The sequence below is a fragment of the Lagenorhynchus albirostris genome, chromosome 1, assembly GCF_949774975.1.
Source record: "Lagenorhynchus albirostris chromosome 1, mLagAlb1.1, whole genome shotgun sequence".
NCBI classification, from domain to species: domain Eukaryota; kingdom Metazoa; phylum Chordata; class Mammalia; order Artiodactyla; family Delphinidae; genus Lagenorhynchus; species Lagenorhynchus albirostris.
The window spans coordinates 148,960,429-148,986,389 of NC_083095.1; the positions used below are offsets into that span (position 1 = coordinate 148,960,429).

A 25,961-nucleotide genomic window follows, 5' to 3' on the forward strand; every position below is an offset into this window, starting at 1 on the left:
AAAACTGAAGCAATCCAAACATCCATCAACTGGTGACTGGATGTGCATACAATGGAATATCACTCCATAATAAGAAAATAACTCCTAATAAACTCTGTAACATGGGAGAATCTCAAAATTATTATGCTAAATAAAAGCAGCCAAAATCAAAACACTACTTATTAGGATTCAATTTAGATGAAATTTCTAGAAAAGGTAAATTCTCTAGAGATTAAAGCTGATTCGTGATTGCCTACGGCTAGAAGTTGAGGCAGAGATTAACTACAAACAGACAAGAGGGAACTTTTTTCAGTGAGGAAAATATTCTAAAAGTAGATAATGGTGATGGTTGCACAATTCTATAAATTTACTAAAAAAATATTAATTTGTATATTTACAATGGTACATTTTATGGTATGTAAATTATATCCCAATAGGCTATTTAAAAAAAAAGGTAACACATGGGGAAAGGGACCATTTCTCTATTTGTTCAGTTTATGGCATACAGTAGGCACTCAAGTCTTTTCTAAATTAAAAAAAAAAACAAAACTGTGGAGCATTTACCTGTCAATTTGACAACTCTCAATTTAACTGTTTACTGCATGCCAGGTACCATTCTAGGCAATGTGGACCACGGATGAATAAAGTAAATAAGATCTCTGCTACTTCTGAATGCATAATTTAATTAATGACATGGTATGAATGAGGAAATAAATGAAAAAGAGAAAGGTGCCATATAGAAAATAAAACGGGGTATGGATGATAAGCATGTCTGATAAGGAACTTGAGGTTCAGTGGTCTGAGGAGACCTCTAAAAGGAGGTGGTCATATAAGCTGAGGCAAAGATGTTAATAAGTGACTGGCCACATGAAGATAAGGAGGAGAAAAAACATTCCAGACAAAAAGAATAGCAATGCTTGGCATGTTAAAGGAACAGAAAGATGGCCAGAATGGCTGGAGCACAATTAGTAATGGAGAAAGTGGTATGAGATGGGTCAGACTAAGTACGGTATTCCAAATCAGGGTAAAGAATTTAGATTTCATTTTAAGTATCATTGAACACCAATGGATAATTTTAAGTTTTATGAAACGTGCATACCATCTTCCCCACAAAAATCTTTTCAGTAAAGACATTCCACAATTCTTTACTAAGTTAGATTTTAATGAGACCTAAACCCAGTGCTATTGTTATCAAAAGGTTAGATTTAAGATATTTTTTAATACTTGTCAGATTGTGTACCTCGTATACTTTTTTCAATTATATTGATCACCTTATAACAACAGGGAGAAGGTGTGATGTTTCCTATTTATCATTTCCCCCAAAGCATTAAATGATTCAAATGTTTGGTAGACAGTATGCTTTCTTTCTTAACAGACTGATTTCTGAGCTTTCTATCATTTGTTATGAAACATTTTACTACTTTTGTTGCTGCTTCAATGCTTTGCTTTCCCCAAACCATGCCATCTGTTTTCCCTAAGGTTTACTAAAAAAGTTAAAGAGCATTGGCATTTCAGACATTCTAGCATCTTTTGAAACACATAGGAAGGAGCTTACTTCTCCGGCATAATAAAGTGCAGCAAGGACCAGAGCTCTTTGAGGGAATTCTGAAGAGGGGTCCCCGTAATCAGGAGCCTATGGTTGGACTTGAAATCAATCAGAGTTTTATACAATAAAGAGTCATCATTCTTCAACCGATGGGCTTCGTCCACTCCCAGAAAGGCCCAGTTAATACTGCCCAGCACAGTCTAAAGTAAAAACAAAACAGAACGAGCCACCAGGTCAGAAGGGAACCCAAAAGTACTTTCAAGTGTTAATTATCTCTGTACAAATACCATCACGAAGGTATACATAGAAACATTTATTCTTCACTGACTTAAAGTATATCAGGACTCTTCTGTTTATTCCGTTAGTTAACAGATTGGTGTCTACTCAAAAGAGCAGATCATCCTCTAAAAGCTATAGGGGGGGTCTTTTAGGCCAGGTTTTGCTGCATGCCTCAAAGTGAAAACACAAAAACTGGTATGCTGGGCAAAAACAACACAAAAACAAAAAATACATGATTTTGCAGTCTCTCCTTAATCAAGATTCTTCTCTGCCTATTCTCCACCCCAACCTTGAAGCACAGAAACACCAAGAGCCACCAAATTGCACTTGTTTATGCTTATTATCACCACTGGGATCACCTGGCACATACATTTCTTAGTAACTGTGGGAAGGAGATAATTTTAAGAGATTCATTTTTCTGTCCTCCTCCTCAGAGACACTTACACAACATCTGTTCTGGAGAAATGCTTAATAATAAGATGGGAAGTACCTGAGAGGGCACTCAAGACCAGCTTCCAATGACTCACTAGAATCTCCAGTAAGTTACTGGCCTCAATCCCTTTCACCTATTTAATTCAATTGGCTTAGGTGACCCAAGGTCCCCTTCAACTGTAAGGTTCTGTTTATTTTCTAATAACCTTAATATTCTTCATGGATTTTTTTGTTTGTTCATTTGTTTGCTTTTTTTAAATACGAAAAGAAAAGTAACATGGCAAGGGGGACGCAAAGACCCCATCATTTGGACAAGTCACACTCCAAAATTTAGCCTTTTGGTTACCAATTACACACCTTATCTTTTAAGAGGATCTCATATGTTGTTATAAGTGCATTGAACTTCAGCCTTTTGGTCTGACAGTGAATCCATTCATATTCTCGTATCTATAAGAGAAAACAATCATTAAGATATAATTTCTACCTTTACCTTTCTATATCACCAGCAAGTCTTATGACAGATGCAATAAATATACCAAATAAAAATTAAATCTGATTAGAATTTAATGAATACCTTATACATTCTAAACTGACCTAAGCAACCAAAGTATAGAGCAATATGAGTTAGAATTAAAAGATCTATCGTGGAGCAGCAAAAACTTTATTGCCAGAATTCAAATAAATTGTCACCTCCCTCTGCCCCCCTCCACCCCCGATATATTTGACCACAAAAATGCATTTCATCAGCAATTAAAACCCTGGTAACTTGAACTTATCTAGGGAATCTCCCAGAATGAGAACTTTCTTAAGGAAATACAATTTGATCATTCTTTGGGTAGGGCATATTTTTATTAGTAAATAAAACAAATTCCAACCTCTGGCTTGGTCAGAAATTTCATTAATCATACAGCAGAACGATGTGGCCCCCAAGAAAAAGGAAAGGGAGGCTTACAGGATGAAAATACAATTTAATATGAATGAAAATCACGTCAACGCAAAGAACACAAAAACTAACATTCGTACTGAAGTATAATATAATGTATTTAACTGGACACCCAGCAAGCACAATGGCCCATGACAGAGCTCCTACAGCTTGGTTGTCAAGTTAAGAACTGGAGGACAAGTCAAGGAGAGCTGCAGGGACTCACCACAAAGTGGGAAGAAGAACAAAGAAAAGGAGTACTGGAAAGAAAAGAAAATGTCCCTGATTTCACAGTTTTTTAGAGTTCACTTTCTTTGTCTTCACCTTTCAATGCAGTAGTGCTTGAAGCAATTCTGCACAATCTAGAACTTTTTTAATGGTTAACGAATGGATTAACAAACTTAAGAACTACTATAGACTTAGAAACTCAAAATTAGAGCAATGAAGTCTGCCAGAGTTTAGGTTAGAAAATTTTAATGAAAATATTTAATAAAAATGAATTTGCATTAGCATGGTAATATATGGTTGTAACATCTCTCTCAAACGTTGAGGACTCCTGATGGCTTGCTCTTATTATAAGCAATCCCCTAGAAACAGTTTATTCCAACATACACACAGTGGTAAAAAAGCAAAGGTCTGGGACCAGACGTGTCTTTGTCCCAATCCCAGCTCTGCCACATTCCAGCTGGCCTGGGGACAAGTGTTAAACTCTCTGAGTCAATTTCTTTAACAGGAGATTGGAAAGAATATCATCTACTTTGAAGATTATCATAAGGATTATAGGTAATATACATAAAGCACCCAGCACAGGGCCTGGCACATAGTAAGTACCTTAAAAAAAGTTATCAAGAAAAAGATTTGCCAGACAAAGACAAACTTAAGTCCATGTGTTCTAAGTTCCTGATGCTCAAGTTAACTTTGATATCAGACAGATAATTCTCTTTTCTGCAGCTCTGAAATGGCTCACTGTCCTTTTATTTCTTTCTTGTAAGTTATGCCACCTCACTATTTTAAAAGGTTAGGAAACAAACTCTAAGAACTCAATTATTTTCAGTAATATCTCTCTGCTCAAATAGCAAAAATAATATTAACATTCCACAAGGCATTAACTCTATCTTATAATCCTTTATAAATAAAGTGGTCTTGAAAGTACAGGGGAAAGAAAAACTTAATACTGCAATCCAACTAAAAGAGATTCCCATTCATGTACTGCTGTTGCTGTTCTTTACAAAGTAAGCATATGTTTTTAAGACTAACTGAATTGTATTTTGGGGATACATCAATTTCCCAATATCAGGGGCATAGCACCGTGTCAGAATCACAATTTTACTAAAGGCTATAATGGCTTTAGGTCAATTTCCAAAAATACATTTATAACACAGATTCTATCCCAATTCTTTTTGTTTACACACCGTATTTCTGCTCATCAGGTCACCTATGTAAACCACTACGTTAATCTCTGGTGCCCAGATTTCAAACTCCCTCTGCCATGAGGTGAGGGTGGATAAAGGGACGACTATAAGAAAGGGGCCATACAGCTGGTGTTGGTGGAACAGGTAGGAGAGGAATGATATGGTCTGGATGGTCTTTCCTAGGCCCATTTCATCAGCAAGGATTACACTGTTACTTCTGCAGAAAGAAAAAGATAAAAACAAAAAGATCATTAGTTCACAAAAAAACAGTACGTGCACAAACAGCAAAGGCATCAATGCCTCACAATGTCACCAAGCAAGACATGGGTTGTGAGCCTCTAATGTCTTTCCTCTCCTCTGCAATTAACTCTCCTACATAAGACAGTCGAGTAACAAGTAATCTAAGTATTATCAAGGTTTGGATTACTACAAGAGCCTATTCAGACTATATGTTCTTTATCTTGCATTTTGGTCTTTTACATCTATCCCCTGTAACAGAGAAGGCAGGTTTTGTTATATTGGTGTATGCAAGCACATGACCTTGGGTTCCATCAGTACAGAAAGCAAGGGCAGATGGACTATCCCCACTGCTGATGAACCCTACAGGCCGACAGTCATGTGCCTTTGTTCAAAGTGCCCACCCATTCCACTGCAGGCCACTGGGCTGTTTAATGCTACATACACTACTCCCTAGACCTAAATGCTGGAGCTTGTTTTAAATACACTACTCTACAGCAGGGGTAGGCTGCAGATCAGATCTCTGAATCCCATCCCAGACCTACTGAATCAGAGTATCTGGGGAAGGGCTCAAGAATCTGTATTGTTTAACAAGTACTTCTGGATATTGTGCTATGGGTATATGGCTTGGACCACACTTTGAGAAACAAGGCTCTAGGAGACAGGCAGGAGGCAGGATTTCAACAGGATCCTAATAGAAAAGTATTGTAAAGATATTAAGAAAAAACCTTTAAGTAAATTAAGTTAATTTAAACTGAAAGAAATAGAGTTAGGAAAGTATGTTCCAGAAATAGAAAAGAGCCCATTTGACAGGAAACCAGGACTGCATGTATGCCATAAGTCTGAAAATATTACAAGGTTCTTGAAAATCAGGCCATGGGAGGTTTACACATATATAATACATGCTTAATCAGTGGACCGGAGAGAACTAAAACCAATATTCAAGTCAAAGACAACTTAATCGATTAGAAAAACAAGACATTTAATTCACCAAGAAGAGATTCCTTTGAGTAATTTTCCTCATATTTCTCTCACCTTTTCACACCACTGGGGAGGCAACAGGGTTAATTTTCTCCAACATTTCCTCTCCCTAGCAAACTGCCACTGTCCATTTATACACATGAAAGGAAGTTTGGATTGATTTGCCTGCTTTTCTGGAACTAGACCAAAACAGCATGTTACCTAACTCAAGGTTCCCATGACCAGGGCCTAGTAGCTGCCTGGGCCCTTTTCAGCTGATTCTGAATTAGTTTAAAGTAGAAAATGCTGGCTCAGGACTCTACATGGTGTGACTTTGGACAAGGGCTCCTAAGAGCCCTCAACTACAGAACAAGAGGGTTAGTTACACAACTCCTTAAGGCTCCACCTAGCTTATAACCGTCCTTTAGGAAGATCAGGTCTCACTATTCTCTGAAACAAAAATAACTTTCAAGGAATTTAGAACATCAGACCTCCATTCTCAGTCACAGAAACTGAATCTCCTCAAGATCTCTGATTCTCATATTGAACGTTAAATATTACATAAATTTTTACAAGACAAAGAGTAATACATGGTTCAATTGGGAAAGTCATTGTAAATGCACCTCTATAACCTAAAAACCATCTTTTCGGCATTGAGAAAAGAAGCTGGCATGTTTTTGTCTTCAGGCTGTAGTCTAATTCTGAAATAAGAATTCTTGCTTTGCCATAAAACACTAAGAAATTAAGAGTTTACATGTGGGGGAAGGAATCTGGAAACAAACATTAAAGGTACTTCTCACACCGTATGTCCCATGAAGACAGGGGAATCCTGTCTCGTCTTGGTTCACTATTAAATTCTCAAGGCCTGGGACTTCCCTGGTGGTCCAGTGGTAAAGAATCTGCCTTACAATGCAGGGGACGTGGGTTCCATCCCTGGTCAGGGAACTAAGATCCCACATGCCTCGGGGCAACCCGCGCACCACAACTACTGAGCTCACGCACCTCAACTAGAGCCCACGTGCTGCAAACTATAGAGCCCGCGTGGTCTGGAACCCGTGCACCACAACCACAGAGCCCACATGCCACAACTAGAGAAGGGAAAACCCGCATGCCACAACTAGAGAGAAGCCCGCGCACCACAACGAAGAGCCCACACGCCGCAACGAAAGATCCCACATGCCTCAACAGAGATCCCACGTGCTGCAACTAAGCCCCAACACAGCCAAAAATAAATAAATAATAAATAAAATCTTAAAAAAAAATTCTCCAGGCCTACCTAGGTCCCTAATACATAGTAATTAGGGACTACTTGAATTTGCGATTGAATTTGGTGAATAAAATTTATGAGTACAGCCTCAAAGTACCTTTAAACCTCGTTGTCTCATCTCTCTTTTTCTTTTTTCCAAGACTATGGTGATCTTGTTACAAAAAAGTAAAGGATAATTTCACAAGTCCAACTGTCAGAGAACTTCCTCTACAAGGGATGGCCTGTACAGCAATAGGGGGGGTGGGGGGTCACATCACTCTTCAGCACCACTATGTAAAATTAAAGGTTTCCCTGGCTCAGAAAGACAACTGAATGGAAAAAAGACATTTTCTTCTTTCTTCTGAGAATAACTCCTTCCCCACTAAAGATATGGGCAAATTACCTTGCTATTTATACTCATAAATAACATAGTAAGACATAGGTCTCTGGCTATGAGAAATTAACCCCCAAATAACTAAATAACAAAGTACTTTTTACTTCAGACTAAACTGGTAATTATATATACATAAAAACTCCCAGAAGTGGCCCTTTTCAATCACATAATTTTTTTATTTCTATAATGTACAAGAAAAGGAAGTAATTCTTTATACCTAACAGTTTTAAAAAGCCAGAAACAGTAGAGAAAACATATTTTTCTACCTACTTGCACCAAGAATGAGCAAGCCAGTTGAGACCTTCTAGCTGATAATCTCGGAGCTCCAGATTCTCTCCTCCTAAATATGCTGGCTGTTTCTTTAAAGCCACAAATCGTGGTCTCTGCTTCAGGGCCTGAAATGCAAAATTTAACAAAGCCCAGGTTTGAAGAAAACGTTCCTCCTGTTCCTATGTTAAAATGCTAGCCATGATTTCTGTGCTCTACACCAAAGCATAAGAATTTAAATTTCACATCTGAATCACCAACCACACCCAACCCACCACGAGCTCTTGCATTGTGGTCTGCATTCCCAAAGCCAGATTGCATCCCGAAATAATGTTTAGTCATTGCTCCTTTCCTGAAGTAAGTTTGCGAACATCATTAAATAGCATTGGGAAACAATGGATTAAAAACTTATATAAATTTCACGGCTCATGACTTTTCAACATTCTTGTGTATGCTGTGAACTTACAGGAGAAACTCATTCAGGAATATTTCCCAAAGTTATTTGGCCACAATAGTGTTCTTCTCAGGGAACATTTCTCTGAAGATTAGCACTCTCTGGAATAGTGCCCCATTATGAGAAGTGTCGTCCTAATAACGTATTTGATAAGGTAATTATTGTTAGCTGCAGCTCTCCTTTGTGAGCAGCTGGCAGTAAATGGAATCAGATGCCTCTGGCTGTCCACTTCTGCCACATCTGCCCCACAGTGCTTCTCCCATCCAACCCCCCAGCTGCTGCCACTTCCCCCATCCTCACACTAATTCTCCCTCCGTGGGCTTCTACGACACCTTCCTGGTAGGACCTTCTGGCTTTAACAACTGCTTACTCTGGTCTCCAACACATGGCCGTTAGATGAAACTTTCTAAACAAAATACTGTTTCCTGCCTGCTGCTCTGCTCAGGAGGGTAGGCTTATGAAGACCCACAGAATAAAATCCAAATACTCTCCAAGGTATTCAAGACATACACACTTTGACTCGCCAATATCACCTCCCTCTCTTCCTACCCTGAGGTCCGGTGGTCCTCCTACTGACTATAAGAACATCTTTCTCTTAATATCTTTCACGGGAGGCCAATAACCTGGGCCCCCTTCTGTCTGTCTAACCAGCTCCAATCAAGTCTTCAAGGACAGGGCACTTCAAGCACCACAATTTCCTCATTTTAAAACCACTTCAATGATCCCTGTGGCTCAGTGACTGCTACTTCTGGAATAGTCTTTATCACACTCATTGACCTTCAGTTACACACTGCTTTTCACAGATAGAGGTTTGGTGCCATGAATTTGAATGTCAACCTCTTGGAGAGAGAGGCCATGTCTTACATAAATATTTACTACTGAGGACCCAAGCATACCAATTTACACAGGGAAAGAATTCCAAAGAAAGAAAAGGAACTGTACAACCAATCTAGCAAATAAAAGAGCCTACATATTTAGTTTATAACCTAGAATTCAGACACTCCCCTTTCCCGTCACTTCTCTTTAAAGTGCTTTAATTCTTTCCAGTATTCTCTACAATACCTCCATATTAGATATATCTAATTGTGTAAATAAGAAGATTAAAGAAGTCAGCAAAGCCATTCTACAACTCATCCTCTCCTTTTGTTTTAATTATTTTCCTTTGATGTCAAGGTTAAGTCATTTTCTTTCACTTCAAAATAGGAATTATCACTTACTTTTGTGGTATTCTCTCTTCCCAACATCTATCTATGTGGCCAACCCTTTGTAGCAATACACCTTTCCCCTGAAAATTCAAAAGCCAGCAGTCACCACACCTTGCATTCTCTTGTTGGGATGGTTTTTGAGTTGTTCCGACTATGGAAGCTGTCGATGCAGCTCTGGAATTTCTTTCCAATCAAGGCTTCATCTTCCCAGCTGCACTCTGAATAGGGCAGTCCCATCCATTTGCATAGATATTCAGGTTCGTTGGAAGGTGCCGGCTTCCGACTGTGAGCTATTTCACATATAAAAATTTACAGATCAGCAACTGTCAATTAAAGGAGAGGAGTGACATTCTGTTTTATGTATAACCAAGGAAACACCATGTGGCAAAGCTGTAAATATTCTGCAAAACATGAACTGCTCTTAAATGCTAAACAGTATTTATAAACAAGTTGTCTTGCTTACCTGGAAAGTCTGTTTGACCCAGTGTAGATTTGCTCGTCTTCACAGCTAAATAAATGGAAAGCTGGGTAAGTTATCACCATAACCAAGAAAACGGTGACATTTTAGGTCCTATGAATAAGAGTACAAATATACTCTACTATCTCACATCTTAAAAAAAGAAAAGAAAAAGCAGCCTATCTAGCACTTACCCCATCTCTCTGTTCCCCCTTTACAACAAGGCTCCCCGGGGGAGCTTTCTTCATACTGTCCCCTCACTCTCCCCTGAAGCCACCCCATCAGGCCTGTAGCCCCACCACCTCATGGGTCCATCTCCCCAGGGCCAGGTCTGCTGCCAAGCTGAAGGATCAAGTCCCAGTCCTCTTTGACTGGCAGCGCCTCCTCCTGCCCGAGCCGCATGAATCACCTGGCTCCCAGCACACCTCCCTCTCCTGGCTCTCCCCCTGTCTCACTGGCTGTCCTTTCTCACTCTCCTCTGCTGGTTTCTCTTCCTGACTTCCGAAAGCTAGAATGCCCTCTGACTTCTACTCGCACCACGTACACATCCTTGATTATCTCATTAAACCTTAGGCTTTAAATACCATCTACATATGGATTATATCCTCAAATTTAAATCTCCAGCCCGGACTGAGTTCTAAACTCCAGACTCATATATGCTACAGCCTTCACAATACTATCCACTTAGATGACTGAGAAGTATATCAAACTGACAAATATCAAAATAAGTTCTTGATTTCCATTCTTTCTATTTCAGTAAATGGTACCTCTAGTCTCCTATTTGCTCAGGTCAAGAATCTTGGCACCATCCTTTGCCACCTTTCTTTCCCCCCATCTCCAAATCTACTGGCAAAGCCTGTTAGCTTTTCCTTCAAAATAAATCCAGGCATCTGTCTATTCTCCAAAAGTATACCTACAAAAATGCATTTTTTTAAAATATTTATTTATTTATTTGGTTGCACTGGATCTTAGTTGCGGCAGGCAGGCTCCTTAGTTGTGGCATGCATGTGGGATCTAGTTCCCTGATCAGGGATCGAACCTGGGCCCCCTGCACTGGGAGCGCAGAGTCTTAACCACTGTGCCACCAGCGAAGTCCCGCATTTTTTCAATATATATACATTACTCCCAAAAGAAAAAGTTCTATTATTCCTGGAGCTCAAACACTGCTTAGATGAGTTTCCATGTACTTACCTATTACTCTTTCTACTATCTGATACTGTTTGTTCAGCTCTGAGGCCAGCTCTTGTTGGCAGTTGAAATATTCCACATCTTCAGGAGAAACTTTCCCTAACCTGGACAGAAGACAGACAGAAAAAATAAATACTTATTAGATTTGGGGGATCCATATACATCTGTCAATGCAAAGTCAAGGTAGGAAAGGAAACTTAGTCTTTACTTTCATATGTCCCTTAATAATCTTTTACTAATAATTAGGCCAGAGATTTTAAGAAAAACACGTAAGACTTATAGAAAACACTAAAAACCTTAGACTTACAGGACACACCAGTTGTTCTCTCTGATGTGGCCCATTAATAAAGAAACCTAAAAATAACTATTTTGGGTGATGAATTCATGTGATAAATTCATATATCTTAATAGACAAGGACAATAAAACTCTTCCAGATTTACAAGAAAACCTGCCTTTTTTCAAATATTATGGGCTTTAGGCGTGATTAAATGTGGCTTTTTTTAGAAAACCAGTTATTCATACTTATAAAACGACACCACCAGCAACCTGAAATTGAATACTACTATAGCTTTCAAGCATTTTTAAAATTCTAATCGCTTTACAAACTACCCATATCTCAGGGATACATATTTTTGTTTTCAACTCAAAGAAAAAAATTTCTGATTTACTGAAGCAGCATATTTTGCATAGTAATAAAACAGGAATTGGAACCCATTTGTCCCTATTCCTAACACAAAATAACCTCATCACATGACACTGACACATATGTCTTCGGGGGGAACTTATGCTTCTTTTTGTCAGTTTAGTTGTGTGTATGCTGTGACCCCACGTATGTCTCAGATGCAACCTAACATGCTCAAAGCTGTAAATAAACTACAAACCACAGGCTATCACAGTTTCAGAACATCTCTGTCACATCCTTTCTGTAAACTGTGTAAAACCAAGATTAGTTTTAAGTATATCATAACCCAGAGAGTTCTAGATTATTAACTCCTGACATCCAAGCTACCCCAGGACAACCACAGAAAGTAACAAGGTGCTTAAGTACGTTAGCCTTGGACTCAGGCTACCAGAATTCCAATCCTGGGCCCTCTCACAGAGTTGCTCTGTACCTCACTCTTCCCACAAAAAACCATTTTGTTCAACAGTACAAATCTCATAGGATTACTGTGAGGATTAATGAGATCATGTCCGAAAAATGCTCCATAAGCTAGTTATTATTAAACTCTACAGACTTGGTGGCTACACACAAAAATATATACTATCTTCAGCTCACAGTTTTATAAAACGTAATCGTGGATGCCTCCACGTTCATTCAGATGCTAAAGGCAAAATTTGATATTCTAGATAGCTGTGTTCTCCATGGACTAGTTAAAAACCTTCCCTTCCTCCAGGCTGCAAATGTATTTCTTTTATCCAGGATGGATAATGTACCATTGCTTGATTTCATCCTCTTTCTTCTTGAAGTTCTCTAGTTTTTTTAGGCCCTTCACTTTCTGCTGCTGTAAGGACTCTTCACTCTCCCACGTGCTATGGATATACGACCAGCCCTTCCACTTGATGAGGTACTGGACTTCGCCTTCATCCTTTTCAGGGTCAAAGTCGCCACTAGGGTCTCCGTTAGCTTCAACTGCATATACAGTAGTAGAAGCTCCAGTGGCTGAAAAAGGATTCAGTTAAATTTTAAAAAGCGCATTAAACCAGACATTGAAAAGCCTCCCAAATACACAAATGTCTAAAAAGTCTCTTTATGGATGAAGCACCGAAATCCTTTGACTCGAAATAAGCAGAAATTCACAAACAATACAGAATGAACATGTTCAACAATTTCAAATATTTTCATGATGCAAACCCAATTTTCACTACTTAAAACATTACAAAATTTGCTAGTGAAATCCAAGAAATCTCTGTATCCAAACACAATAAAAATGGAACAGCAATATCCTTTTGTTTTGGTCCCTACTAACTCAGAAAACAAATCTGTCTCTCTCTCCAGGAATATTAAGAACAAGGTAAGAGAATTTAAAATCTCCCCAATTACTCAACTACCCAAAACTCCCTGTTGACTCTCTTAACCTCAAGTAAGCCTGGATGAAAAAAAAAGACAAAGAAAAATGAATTATGTATTATTTTGATATTTCCTATATGGAAAGGTTATTTTAAAAAACTGAGTTATGAGATATCTCAATTTGGATATAAAAAATTCTTCACTACTGTCCAAATATGTATTTAACGCGTTTGACACTTACCACAAGGAGATTCAGAAACAAGTAACTAAAGGTAGATTTACTTAATGTTAATAATCAAGAATCTCTGCTGCATCACTGGTTTTTAGGATATTAAAACATCTTTAACCAGCTCAATTTTAAAATCTCAAAGACATATGGGACACAGCCCTATAGTCTCAGGTCAGTTTTTCTGTGGGTCAGAAAAACTTCCACATTTCACAACAAATAAGGGCATGGACTGAAATTCATCACTTCAGAGCTCAATACATAAAATTTGGGCCTTACTGAGCAGATATAAAAAGTAATTTGTTAGCTTCCAATGGCAGGGAAGGGGCAGCAGGTGTCATGTCTGGCCGCAAAGGTGTCAAGCAGCCCCTGAAGCAACCCGAGGATCAGGCTAAGGAGATGGACGAGGAAGGTGAAGCATTCAAGCAGAAACAGAAAGAGCAGAAGAAGTAACTCAAGGAGCTAAAAGCAAAGGCCAAGGGGAAGGGTCCCTGGCCACAGGTGGCATTAAGAAATCTGGCAAAAAGTAAGCTGTTCCTTGTGCCTGAGGCAATGATGATCCTTAATTCTATTCCTGTTTAAACATCTGGACTCCCTGCCATAACATCTGTTGCCACCTATGGCAAAAATGAAGTGTTGTCTTCACATACCTCCTTTCTTTCCCAGCCTTGAATCTAAGACCTTTTCAATAGTTTCACTATTATCCTGCTGTTCATCAGCTCCTTCTCCAGTCATTTCAATGAGGTCATCTGAGTCAGTCTCAAAGTCATCGTCTTCTTTATAACTGCATGAGGAATAATGCCGAATAAATGAGAAACTATCTTTTCAGATTCAAACACCACCATACATAGTATCATTAGGACGAGGAACCATACCCTTTTGGCTGCAACATGCTGTTGTGCAGATCAGCCACGATAAAATGGGCTCAAAGTTCATTTTTTTTTCCTGCTTAAAGTATTAATGCGTGTTCACAGATAGCTGCAGGAAGGCTAACTCATATTTCAAAATAGAAACTGACTACAGTGATTTCTGTAAGCAAGATATAGAAAACTACTACAAAGACACTCCTATGTTTTCTTTTTTTTTTTTTTTTTTTTTTTTTTTTTTTTTGCTGTACGTGGGCCTCTCACTGTTGTGGCCTCTCCCGTTGCAGAGCACAGGCTCCGGACGCACAGGCTCAGTGGCCATGGTTCACGGGCCCAGCCGCTCTGCGGCATGTGGGATCTTCCCGGACCAGGGCACGAACCTGTGTCCCCTGCATCGGCAGGCGGACTCTCAACCACTGTGCCACCAGGGAAGCCCTGTTTTCATTTTTTAATGAGGTCATTACTATGTATAAACAAGGAAACAACTACAAAGAAAGAAAATGCACGATAAATGAAAAAAATTACTAGTATTCCATTAGATAAAAGCGGAGCAATACATCTAAGATTGAATGTAACGACCCTGCATTTTGTCTCCCAATAACAAGAATATGAAATTTAAGTATTCTCAAGTTACTGAGCATACTTCCTGGTAATAAATTATTAAAATGTAACCTTCCACCATATATTAACAACAAATGGTTTGGGGGTTACAGAAGAGAAAAACACAATTCTGGATGCAGTACAGCTGTAGGAGGAAAAAGTGCTGAGCTACATATTAACATACTCAAAACCTAGTCCTAGCTTTCAAAGTATTAACTGGATACATTGAACAGGTTATTAATAACTCCAGGAATCAGCTTCACCATCTTTAAGTAGACCAAAAGAAACCTGCATATCCTCTAAAAGGAAATTAAATACCCTTTGATTCATATAAAGTAAAATATTTATGTTTGCATATATCTATTCCTTTATTTCATTTTCTATTAATGCTTCATATCGTATCATAAGCTTGATAAGATTATTATATCCAAATAATACATAAGCTGAAACAAAAGAATTTTTCTGATTCAAACAGCAATTCAAAAGTGAAAATACAATCCTAATGTCCTTCCTAAAAAAGGATGTTATGAAATGAAGATAACATCACTACCACCTCAACGAAACATGAACTTGAAATAAAGCAGTTCTCTTCATAGGAATGAAGGCTTCAAATGAGTTATCACTATTCTTTCCATATTCCTATTGGCCAGAACCATTCTTTTTGCAAGAACCCTGACCAGATTTCCGAATACAACCTCAAGACACAGGTCATTATTTTTACCTATCAAATGCCTAATCCTGGACTTATCAGAACCAAGCTCTAGCCAACTACACTATATCACCTTCCCTTCACACTAATGAAAACCTTCTGGGGCATCACCTACCTAACATTTTTAGCCGCTCTGCGGCGAGTCTGCCTTTTGGGAGCTTCATCATCTTCATCCTCATCATCAGAAGAATCTTGCTTTTTCCTCTTTCCACGCTGCGTCTTAGGTTGCTTTTTAACACGAGGTTTGGGCATTGCTCTAAAATGAGAAAAGAAAAAATGGCGAAGTCCTTACTTTATCATCTGTTGTCTACTTCAAATCTATATAATTGTTATTTCCCAGAGCAGGGTTTATACATAGGAATTAACCCGGGGAATGTTAGACATGAATATTCCCAGGTCCCATTCCCTGAGATTCTAATTCACTAGAGATCTGCTTCACTAGAAACATGAAAGTGATTCTACTGTTAACACCCTTCAGTCATTTATAGGAATACAGTCAGCCCTCTGTATCTGCAGGTCCACATCTGCATATTCAACCAACCATGGATCAAAAATGTATTTGCAAAAAAAATTCCACAAAGTTCCAAAATGTAAAATTTGAATTTGCTGAGCATTAGCAGCTATTTACGTAGCATTTACATTGTATCAGGTATTATAAGTAATCAACAGATGATTAAAAGTATACAGAAGGAGATGCATAGATTATACGAAAATACTATAGTACTTTATATAAGGAAGCGACTTGAGCATCTGCAGATTCCGGTATCTACAAGGGTCCTGGAACCAATTCCCCGCAGGGACGAAGGGAAAACTGTACTGTGGGTTCTGAGGCAACGGTTCTCAACTATTCCTCAAGATCACCTGACATAAAAATACACATGCAGCACGCTGCTGATGACAGCTCTCTGGTGGGCAATTTGGAAATACCTATCAAAATGACAGGGCTTCCCTGGTGGCGCAGTGGTTGGGAAACTGCCTGCCAATGCAGAGGACACAGGCTCGAGCCCTGGTCCAGGAAGATCCCACATGCCGTGGAGCAACTAAGCCCGTGCACAACTACTGAGCCTGCGCTCTAGAGCCCGCAAGCCACAACTACTGAAGCCCTGCGCCAAGCCCGTGCTCCGCAACAGGAGAAGCCACCACAATGAGGCATGCACATGGCAAGGAAGAGTGGCCCCCGCTGGCCGCAGCTAGAGAAAGCCTGTGTACAGCAACGAAGACCCAACGCAGCCAAAAATAAATAAATAAAATAAATTAATTTATTTAAAAAAAAATTACAAATATAACAATTTTATTTCTGGGAATTGACTTTACAGATATAGACTGATACAGACACAGTAAGGTATTCACTGTGGTATTTGCAATAACAAAAGATTAGAAAAACTAAACATTCATCAACTGGGAACTAGTTCAATAAACAGAATACTACACAACCATAAAAAAGGGAGTTTTCTGTGCATTGATAAGGAAAGATTTCCAAGATAATGAAAAATGCAGAAGATGATGCATGGAATGCTATAATCTGTATAAAGGAAGTAAAGGACAAGAAATAACTACACATATATTTTTCTCCTATGTACATTAAATATACCAGGAAGGCTACCTGAGAGACTGTGCCCTGCCACAGACCAATGGAACGAACTGAGGAGGTGGCCCCTCTATTGACTTCCCTGCAGCCAGGACTGAGAGCCACAGACTAGGAGCTCTCAAAAGGAAATCCCCAAGTTCTCCATCAGTGGTAAAAAGGTGAAAGGAGAAAGAGGGAGATGGAAACTCACAATCATTATCACCTGTTTCTCTCATACCTGCCATAACCAACACTACACAGACAGATGATCAGAGACTCAATAAATGATGGGTAAAATCTAGAAGACAGAACTGGAGTGGATTCCAGCCCTGAGAACTGAAACTGAGAAGAAAGACAAAACTCACTGATGAACTTCCCTGCTGGGGTGGGAGGTGAGGGGTCAAGTACAATGTCCTAAGCCAGGGATAGACACGTTTGCATTTTAAATGGCTAGAGGATAAGTATCTTTTATTTTCTCAGACAAGAGGCAAAGTTGAGGCCACTAAATAGGTACTTATATAACAAGAGAAAATAAATTTTAACAAATATTTTATTGACGAAAGTCAAAATAAAATAATAATCATTGAGTACTTTTTTGTGTAATACAACATTTACTAACGAGAAGAACAGAATTCTTTTTGAAGGGATAACATTTCACTTCGCTAGAGTTCAAATTTAGTGTTCCCCATCACCAAACTACAAATGTTCACCTATAAAAGCTATATTGAGTTCGCAGGCCATACAAAAATAGGTGGTGAGTGGGATCTGGCCCAAAGTCAATATCTGCCAAAAGCATCCTAAGCAATACTACAAGGAGGTAAATTTTCCTGGGGCCTCTCTGCCTCCTGCCTTCCGTTCCCCATCACCAGTACCTTTCATTGCCATATGTCTGATCAAAAATTACCAGTTTCCTCTCTTCTCCACCTACTTCCTTCCCTGCACAGATTCTCTGCTTAACGTTATAAAGATTATGAGAACAGGATAATAAACAGTAAAGTATGCTTTGAACCAGCCAATTAAACTTAACAATTAGTTCTCCCAAAAAGAACTTGTACACTAGTCAAATACACAGGGAGCTTTTTTTAAGAGTGGAAGATACATTCGCTCCTCATAACTAGTCTGCCTGGAGTATGAACAGTAAGATCCACTCTGAGCTACATACCATGCAAACACACAAAATCAATATAAGTAGCTCAGTAATCGAATTACTTGCTAATGATGCAGGCTGGCAAGAAGTTAACCAGACATTCAAAATCCGGAATCACAACACACTGTACCCCATTAATTAAGGCCTTCGGGCTAGCACTACATCGTCCTTCTCAATCTAACACAAACTAAGCTCGACCAGAAGCAGAGATGTTCAAGCAAACACTGCACCTTCTGGGGACAGGTCTTCTGGCTTTCACTTTTTTTTGCTCTGGTTCGCTCTCTGCACTGGTGCCTTGTTCCTGTTCATCTTCTGAGGGCTCCCGTTTCCATTTTTCTCTGTGATCAAAAGCAAAGCAAAATTTTTTTTTCTAAAAGAATTCTTCAAGATTTGTTTAGCTTGAAGAATCTGACAAATCTGACAATCTGATTAGCCAAAAAGGCAGAACATGTATATTTTAGATATTATGCTAAAAGATTTGTTCTAGCTCCATTTAAATTTTGGTTGTGTTCCTTCCTAGGCTGTGTAATATCTATTCCTATTTTATATCTGGTATCAAAAATACATGAAAATGGAATCTAAGGCTGTATTTTTTAAGCCGTTTGTTCTGAAAAAAAAATCCTGCTAAATCTCTAATATTCTATTTTTATTTACTACTATCATTGACCAGATTGAAGCCATAATATATACTAGATCAGAGGTTCTCAAATTTTAGCATGGATCAGAACCACCTCAAGGGCTTATTAAAAGAGATTTTTGGGCCACAGCCAGTTTCTGATTCAGCAGGTGTAATGTGAGGCCTAAAAATTTGAATGTTAACAAATTCAGATGATGCTGAGAGACTTGAGAACTACTATACTAGTTATTTTAACATCTTTAGAATACACTGAGAAAACAATCCCCAAAATTATTTTTCAATGATAAATCTACTACCTACTAAATAACCTGTTCAACTAATGAAGTAGTTTTTAATAATTATTAAATACAGTAGGTATTCTTTTGCTCCTCAAGATCGTAGAAGACTTGGGAGAGCCATACCCTATAGGTGCCCTACTATCCCCAAACAGTTTTTGAAGTTTACTTGAATACCAAACAAGACATCACATAAACTCAGCTCATTTCTCACCTGCAGGGAAGAAGGAAGGAGCATATATAATAGCTACTGGGCAAGAAATATCTAGAGGGAAAAAAAAAAACTTAATAGGCAAGAACCTGGGGTTCTCTCTAAACAAAACAATTACCATTGTGTCTCTGGGTCTGTGTATAGAAAATGAGGTTATGCTAAAGACAACTCTTGCCAAGTTGCAAAGTCAAATCAATATTCTTCATGGGAGAGTAAGTCCAAGTAATAGTGGAAGAACCTTCCTAAAAGGTCCAGGAGCCACCCTGCACTTGAATTAGTGGAAACATCACAGGAAAAAATGTTTTTCAAGCCTTCCATGAAAAGGCAGTGGAGCACTTCTACGTACACTACTCAAGTTCTACTGGCACTACCATTTCATACCCATTTACCTAACAGTAGGTCACTACATGTGGGCAGGGTATCTTTGTACCAGAGCTTAGCACAAATGCAGGCAAATGGAGATACATCTTTGTTAAATAAAGAAATAATTAAAGAATGAGTCCTATCAGACTGTCAGACAGGTAGGGTGCTTTCGGAAGCAGACTGGTAAGATATTAAGGCCTACTATTGTCACCTAATATCCTTCATTCTCTCTTTAAAGCAAACTATACTCTGGGAACCTGCTTTATTCTCCTTGCCTAGAGCCTCGTACAATAAACGTCTGCTAAGGAATCCAAGGAATAGATGGTGATGACCAGGAAGGAAAAAAGGAAGATGTCTCCAGCAATTGGGAGATTGGCACCTAAGGCTACAGTCTCCCTTGGGCCAAGTCCAGAACAGTTTACCCTTTAGAAGGAACTCACACAGTCAAACTGGAGAGAAGTGGTTTCACAGGAAACAAGCTTGAAAGAACATGCACGTAAGACCTAAGGGAGAGCAGATCAGATGAGAAAGATCCACAGTCAACTATTATTTGTAATTTACATACTCTGCCAGAAATTGAGAATCTTTATCAGGGTAGCTAATAAGGTCCACTTCCATAACTTTAGGAGACTAAACTGGCAGTAAACACTGAGAGAATGGATGTTGAGTCTAGTTTTCCAGTTAAACTGCAGATTTGTAGACTTACAGACAACCAGGAGGACTTAGAATCTCCCAATATAAGAATGTACAAACGGCTTCCCTGGTGGCGCAGTGGTTGAGAGTCCGCCTGCCGATGCAGGGGACACGGGTTCATGCCCCGGTCCGTGAAGATCCCACATGCCACAGAGCGGCTGGGCCCGTGAGCCATGGCCGCTGAGCCTGCGCACCCGGAGCCTGTGCTCCGCAACGGGAGAGGCCACAACAGTGAGAGGCTCGCGTAACTCAAAAAAAAAAAAAAAAAAAAAGAATGTACAAAAAATTAGCCAATTGTCTGGTTCAAAGGCCTCTTCCCAGGTAGGGGGAAACTCAAGACCAGGGAGAACAAGCTGTTTGGTACATGTCAAATCTCCAACCCTGCTACTCTCAACCATAACCTACTGAAGACCACAGAATCTGCAAACATTAAAGCCAGGGTTACACATTCTGGGAGGATCTGAACAATCAGAGGCCTAAAAGATCTAAATGAGTTTTATGTATGTGTATTTTAAATTGGCTGGATTACTTCAAACTTCATTTTAATTTTCCAGAATAGAGGGGGAAAAAAAGTAAGTTACAACCAGCAATACTAAGTCATTTTGTATAAGGGGTGAAAAAGGCAATCAATTACAAAAAGATTACTGCCCAACCCTGGCTCTCCAACAGGTGAAACCGATGTCCACTTCTAGTTTGCCAGCTCCTCATATAATGCAAATTTTATGAGGGAGGCTCCCTGACTAAGCTGTATATTATATGCTGGGCTACAGTGAAGAGAAGTCTAAAATATAAGATCGTGATTAAAATAGTTTTCATACATTAAAGGAGACTTGAATTGCCAGATTCAGCTCTACGAGGCCATCAGTGGGATTCCCTAAAAGGGAATCAATGGAATTTTTGCCAAAATTTTGGGAACTGGGGAGAAAACTACCAAGATTTGGCTACTGAGGCCTCAAGGCAATATAAATAGATAGGAAAAAGTCAGAATGCAAGTTAACTGGGTATAGTTTTCTTCCTTTACTAAGAAAAGGTGGTTGGTAGGACACAAATCAAATCTGAACTGTAAAGGAGGGAAGGAACAAAAGCCATTTTTAAATAAAATGGGCCTAAACTCTGGTCAAGAGCCATTGAGGCTTCCTATTAACTGTCTCTAAGAGCTCAAAGAAGGGAACTCCTTTCTCCTCCACTTTAGAAGGCAGGTAAGGAAAAGAGGGAAAGAGTTGCTTTAACGTCACTGATTTTCAGTAGATTTTCCCGTAGAGAATGCCTTTCAGTACCAATTCCCAGTGAAAAGGGGAAATCTGGGGCTAACGAGGATTCTCTTCCACTGTCACAGGACTGTGACAGACTTTCAATTCAAAGCAATGGAAAGGGAGAAATAACCATAATCCCAGGAGAATAACTTCAAATGATTACAGCTGAAATACTTTTTTAAATTCCAGTTGCGAGAGAGGGTTTTGGAACCACTGTACAGTGGGGTTAAGCATTACTGGGACCGTAACGAGTCAGGAGAAATCCCATACAACATTTCACAAATTAGGATAACATGAATAGCGACTACATAAAAAAGTGTTCAATGATCAAAACAGCATGAGTGGGTGAAGCAAAACTCAAAATTTTGTTTGTATGACTTTAAGTCAGGGGTTACAATCTCAAATACCCACTGGGGCCAGGTAAGGACCGTAAATGGGGTCAAATGGAGAACTCACGGCCTCTCCAAAGGTTACAAAGACCAGTGTTATATGGGGCAGCACCGACAGCTTTTCTCAAAAACTAGAAATCTAGATTCTTACATACCATCCCTCAACTTTCAACACTGCCAACTAATTCAAAAAATGTTTTCCTCCTCTAAGCTTTTAAAATGCTAATTCACATGACTCAAGGAGAGTTACTCCCTTCCAAGACTGTACCTTCAGAAGTGTCAATGTCATAAAAGCAAAGAAAGTCTGTGAAAGTGCTCTGGATTAATGAAACCTGACAACTAACATATATTTAACCCTAGATTGGATCCTGTCCTGGGGGTGGAAAAATATTATGAAAGACATTATTGGGTTGACTGACAAAATGGGAATATAAATTAGACAAAGGGGTTGTAGCAATGTTAAATCTATTTACATTAAAACTGTATTGTGCTTATGAAAGAAAACATCCTTATTCTTAGGAAATACACACTTAGAACTCGGGGGTGAAAGACCTTGATGTATGAATCTTAGTCTGAAACATGTGTGCAATATATAAGGAGAGCACCCACAACGATAAAGCAAATGGTGCAAAAATGGTAACCAACGGTAAATCTCAGTAAAGTACACAGGCATTCTTTGTACTACTCTTATTCTTACAATTTTGCTACAGTTTGAAATTAATTCCAAAAAAAAGTTTAAAAATGGCTCCTTTTAAAAACTTCAAAATCTGTGATACAATCTGCAGGGCAGGGTTTCAGAAAAACACTTTTCTGTGCTAATATTTCCAAATTTCCACTCCCTTTGAGTGAGTCTTTCAATTCTGAAATTCATGTGCACACACACTGGGTTCTGTTACCCTTGCTCAGATCACAGAGGCCCCTGTAGTGCTATGCCTTGCAACCTGAGCCTTAGCAGTTGTAGGACCTCCTGTAATTAATGTTAGAAGGGAAGAGGTCCCCATAAGCCCTAGTACTCTCCAGCTGCCCAGAGGATGACAAGAAGTGAGGCCAGCCCAGGGCCCAAATAAACAAGCATGAGGAGAACCTCAGCTTCTGCTAAGTTCCTATGGAAGCGGCCAGGGGTAGAAAAGCAGCATCACAGAAGACACAAACCCCCCACAAGGAATGAAAAGGTTCTACTCAAGGGAAAGAATGGTCCATGAAGGCCACTGAGAGTTGCCAACTTTGGAGAGCTCTCAGGATTGATAGAAGAGGGAAAATAAATATAGAAGCCAGTCAAAAGAGTAAGTCCGATGTGTTACACAGGGACTGCAAAAATGGAAGGCTTCTCCACACCCAGATAAAGCTATTAAAATGAGGAGTTCAGGGACTTCCCAGCGGTCCTGTAGGTAAGACCCCACGCTTCCACTGCAGGGGACACGGGTTCGATCCCTGGTTGGGGAATTAATGCAGCACGGCCAAAAAAAGGAAAGAAAAAAAATGAGGAGTTCACGTTTTCAAGTACAGCTCATTTAGATTCCAGCCAAGAGACCAGCAGAATGTAGCCAGACGGTGGAGGAAAAAGCACATGCATGGACTTCCCAAAAGCCCCCAAAAGGCCATTAGCCTGGGAAGCTGAGAACAGAGTCTCCCAAGCAGGCCCTGGGACTGGGGAACAAGAGCCTTCTGAGCTGCCAAGAAGTACAGGCTTGCCTACAGTTATCATTTCTCCAACGCTAACGAAATATTTAAAACACAAATGAAAATCATATGCCCTGTGGGCAGGGCAATATTAAATACTACTTGACTTTTCTTAGCATAGTTTCTAATAACCCTGTTAGGTCAGCAGAATAAGTATTACTCTATTTTGGAGAGGAGGAAATGGATTTTAAAAACTCACATTACTTTGCTTTAGGCCAAACACTTAAATTAACGATCACTAATACTTTAAAACAGAGAATATATAACTGGGGCTCTCAGTGGGAACCAAGGACAATCGTTTACCATGAGAACCCCCTGAATTTGTGTGCAGGGTTTTGAGTATTCTTCTGAGGAGACAGGCTGTAGAATTCAGTTTGTCAAAGGGATCCACACATCCCCCCAAAAAAGGTTTTTTTAATTATTTCTCCCCCCCAAAAAAAAGTCAGATTTTTTTTACCATAAGTAGAATTTTTTTAGTTTTAAAATAACAAATATATAATCTATATCATAACGGGATTTCATATTAAGCCCATGAATTAAAATTTTCTGGCTTATGAACTGCAATAGTAAAACTACATGGAAACAACAATGTGAAATTTCATACTAAAATGGGTGTCCAACCAATATAACTTTGCCATGCCAACACAAAGAACAAATGAATAGGAAAAACAGCCAATCTAAATGTGTTCCTTGTTTATCTACAATAGAATACCAAATGCCTATATGTTTGATATTCGTGCACATTTTTAAGAAAAAAAATAATTGGGCTAACTGGGCAAATCAGATGGAATAGCTGGGGTTTGCCCCATAAAGTAGCCTAACACCTACATGTGAAAAACTAAGAATCCTGGGCTTCAAATGCCACTGCTGCTGCAGCAGATTCAGATGAACAGGAATCCAAGATAGCAAGAGACAGAAGTGGACTCTGGGCCCTGGGGTGCGCTACAGACACAATGAAGGCAGTCCCAGAAATGCTCACATGCTCCAAACTACCAAATCAAGTAATTTCCCCCATGAAAGACTTACTGTTTTTTCAGCTGCCTCTGGCCTCTTCTTTTTGGGCTCCCACTCTCAGACCCGCTACTTGCCTTCAGTGTGTGAGGGGGAAAAAATGATTACAGACTTTAATTCACAGTTCTTAGGGATAACACTACCCCCTGGTTCAACAATCTACTCAATATATTCAATATGAGTTTTTAGACAGAAAGAAACCTAAGCATCTGATTGGTGGTGCTCCCTTTTCTTTTGCTTTGAAAATTAATTTGTCTGTTACTGCCAAGTTACTTCTAACACCAGGAAATATTTCTTTCAGCTTGACTTCTGAAAGAACACAAACGCCAGGAAATATTTTTTTCAGCTTGACTTCTGAAAGAACACAGTCCAATAAAATTTTCTGTGATGATGGACATGTCCTGTATCTGCAGTGGCCCACAGAGCAGCCAGCAGCCACATGTGACTGAGCCCCTGAAATGTGACTGGTGTGACCAAGGAATGGATTTTTCATTTTACCTAAATTTAATTAGTACACATTTTAAAAGACACATGTCTAATGGAGACCAAACTGGATGCTGCAGATATAGACTGTCACACAAAAATGCCACACGTTTAGTGTGCCATTAAAGGCGGTGACTACGGACCTGTTTCATTTCAGACTCATTAAAGAGCATGTTCAGTCATGAGCCAGCAGCCCTCTGCTAAAAGTACAAGGCCAAGTAACTTTACAGTCACAGACATTTGAACAACTCTTTTTTCTCCCAAGTTAAGCAAATTGGCAAAGTACTCCCGTTGCTGTTAGTCTTGTGCCCTACAGAGAATGTGTTAATTTATACACAAAAGAGAAAAGATGCGGCTGGTTATAACAAACATGGAAAAAAGAAAGGTAGCTAAGGTAAACCAGCTCAGAGGTCACTGAAAATAAAACACCATAAATGCAATGAAGGTGTTACAGTCAATTAAATTTTTTAAGTGTATTTACTACCCCAAACGCACTAACCTTTGGCTACTAATATTTAACTTTCGTCAGAAAGATATTATATATTTAAGAATAGCAAAGTTCTCCTAAGAATGCAGAGAGGGGACATTTCACTGAGAGACCAAAGAACGTGTCTTCAGAATGCAGTCTATAAACCTAACATAGAGGTAAAACTTAAGAGGATTTCTGTAAAAACATCACACAAACTGAGAAAAGGTCTGATTCTATAGAAACAACAGAACCCGGTACATAACACTAATTTTAAAAACCATCAATCTATTCAATCTCTGACAATTTGATCAGAGAGTAAATATGTGTTAAACATTTTATACTGCACATTAAAAATGAACTAGGAAACCAAATTTAAACCATTTAGGTAAAATAAA

General features: G+C 39.1%; 1 protein-coding gene across 3 annotated transcripts in view; it reads right to left on the reverse strand.

Annotated features, from left to right (window-relative positions):
* Window positions 1–25,961, reverse strand: part of CHD2 (chromodomain helicase DNA binding protein 2) — a 122,935-nt gene that overhangs the window by 74,266 nt on the left and 22,708 nt on the right. For 2 of the 3 annotated variants that reach the window (XM_060156036.1, XM_060156022.1), the window contains exons 5-16: window positions 24,630–24,691; window positions 18,333–18,440; window positions 15,504–15,644; window positions 13,864–13,997; window positions 12,414–12,639; window positions 10,982–11,082; window positions 9,797–9,841; window positions 9,445–9,623; window positions 7,678–7,802; window positions 4,571–4,787; window positions 2,594–2,683; window positions 1,535–1,725 (exon numbers count right to left, since the gene is read on the reverse strand). In XM_060156036.1, coding sequence (XP_060012019.1) covers window positions 1,535–1,725; window positions 2,594–2,683; window positions 4,571–4,787; window positions 7,678–7,802; window positions 9,445–9,623; window positions 9,797–9,841; window positions 10,982–11,082; window positions 12,414–12,639; window positions 13,864–13,997; window positions 15,504–15,644; window positions 18,333–18,440; window positions 24,630–24,691 — 1,619 coding nt within the window. The remainder of the gene's footprint in view (window positions 1–1,534; window positions 1,726–2,593; window positions 2,684–4,570; window positions 4,788–7,677; window positions 7,803–9,444; window positions 9,624–9,796; window positions 9,842–10,981; window positions 11,083–12,413; window positions 12,640–13,863; window positions 13,998–15,503; window positions 15,645–18,332; window positions 18,441–24,629; window positions 24,692–25,961) is intronic. The other variant, XM_060156030.1, reaches the window with a different exon arrangement.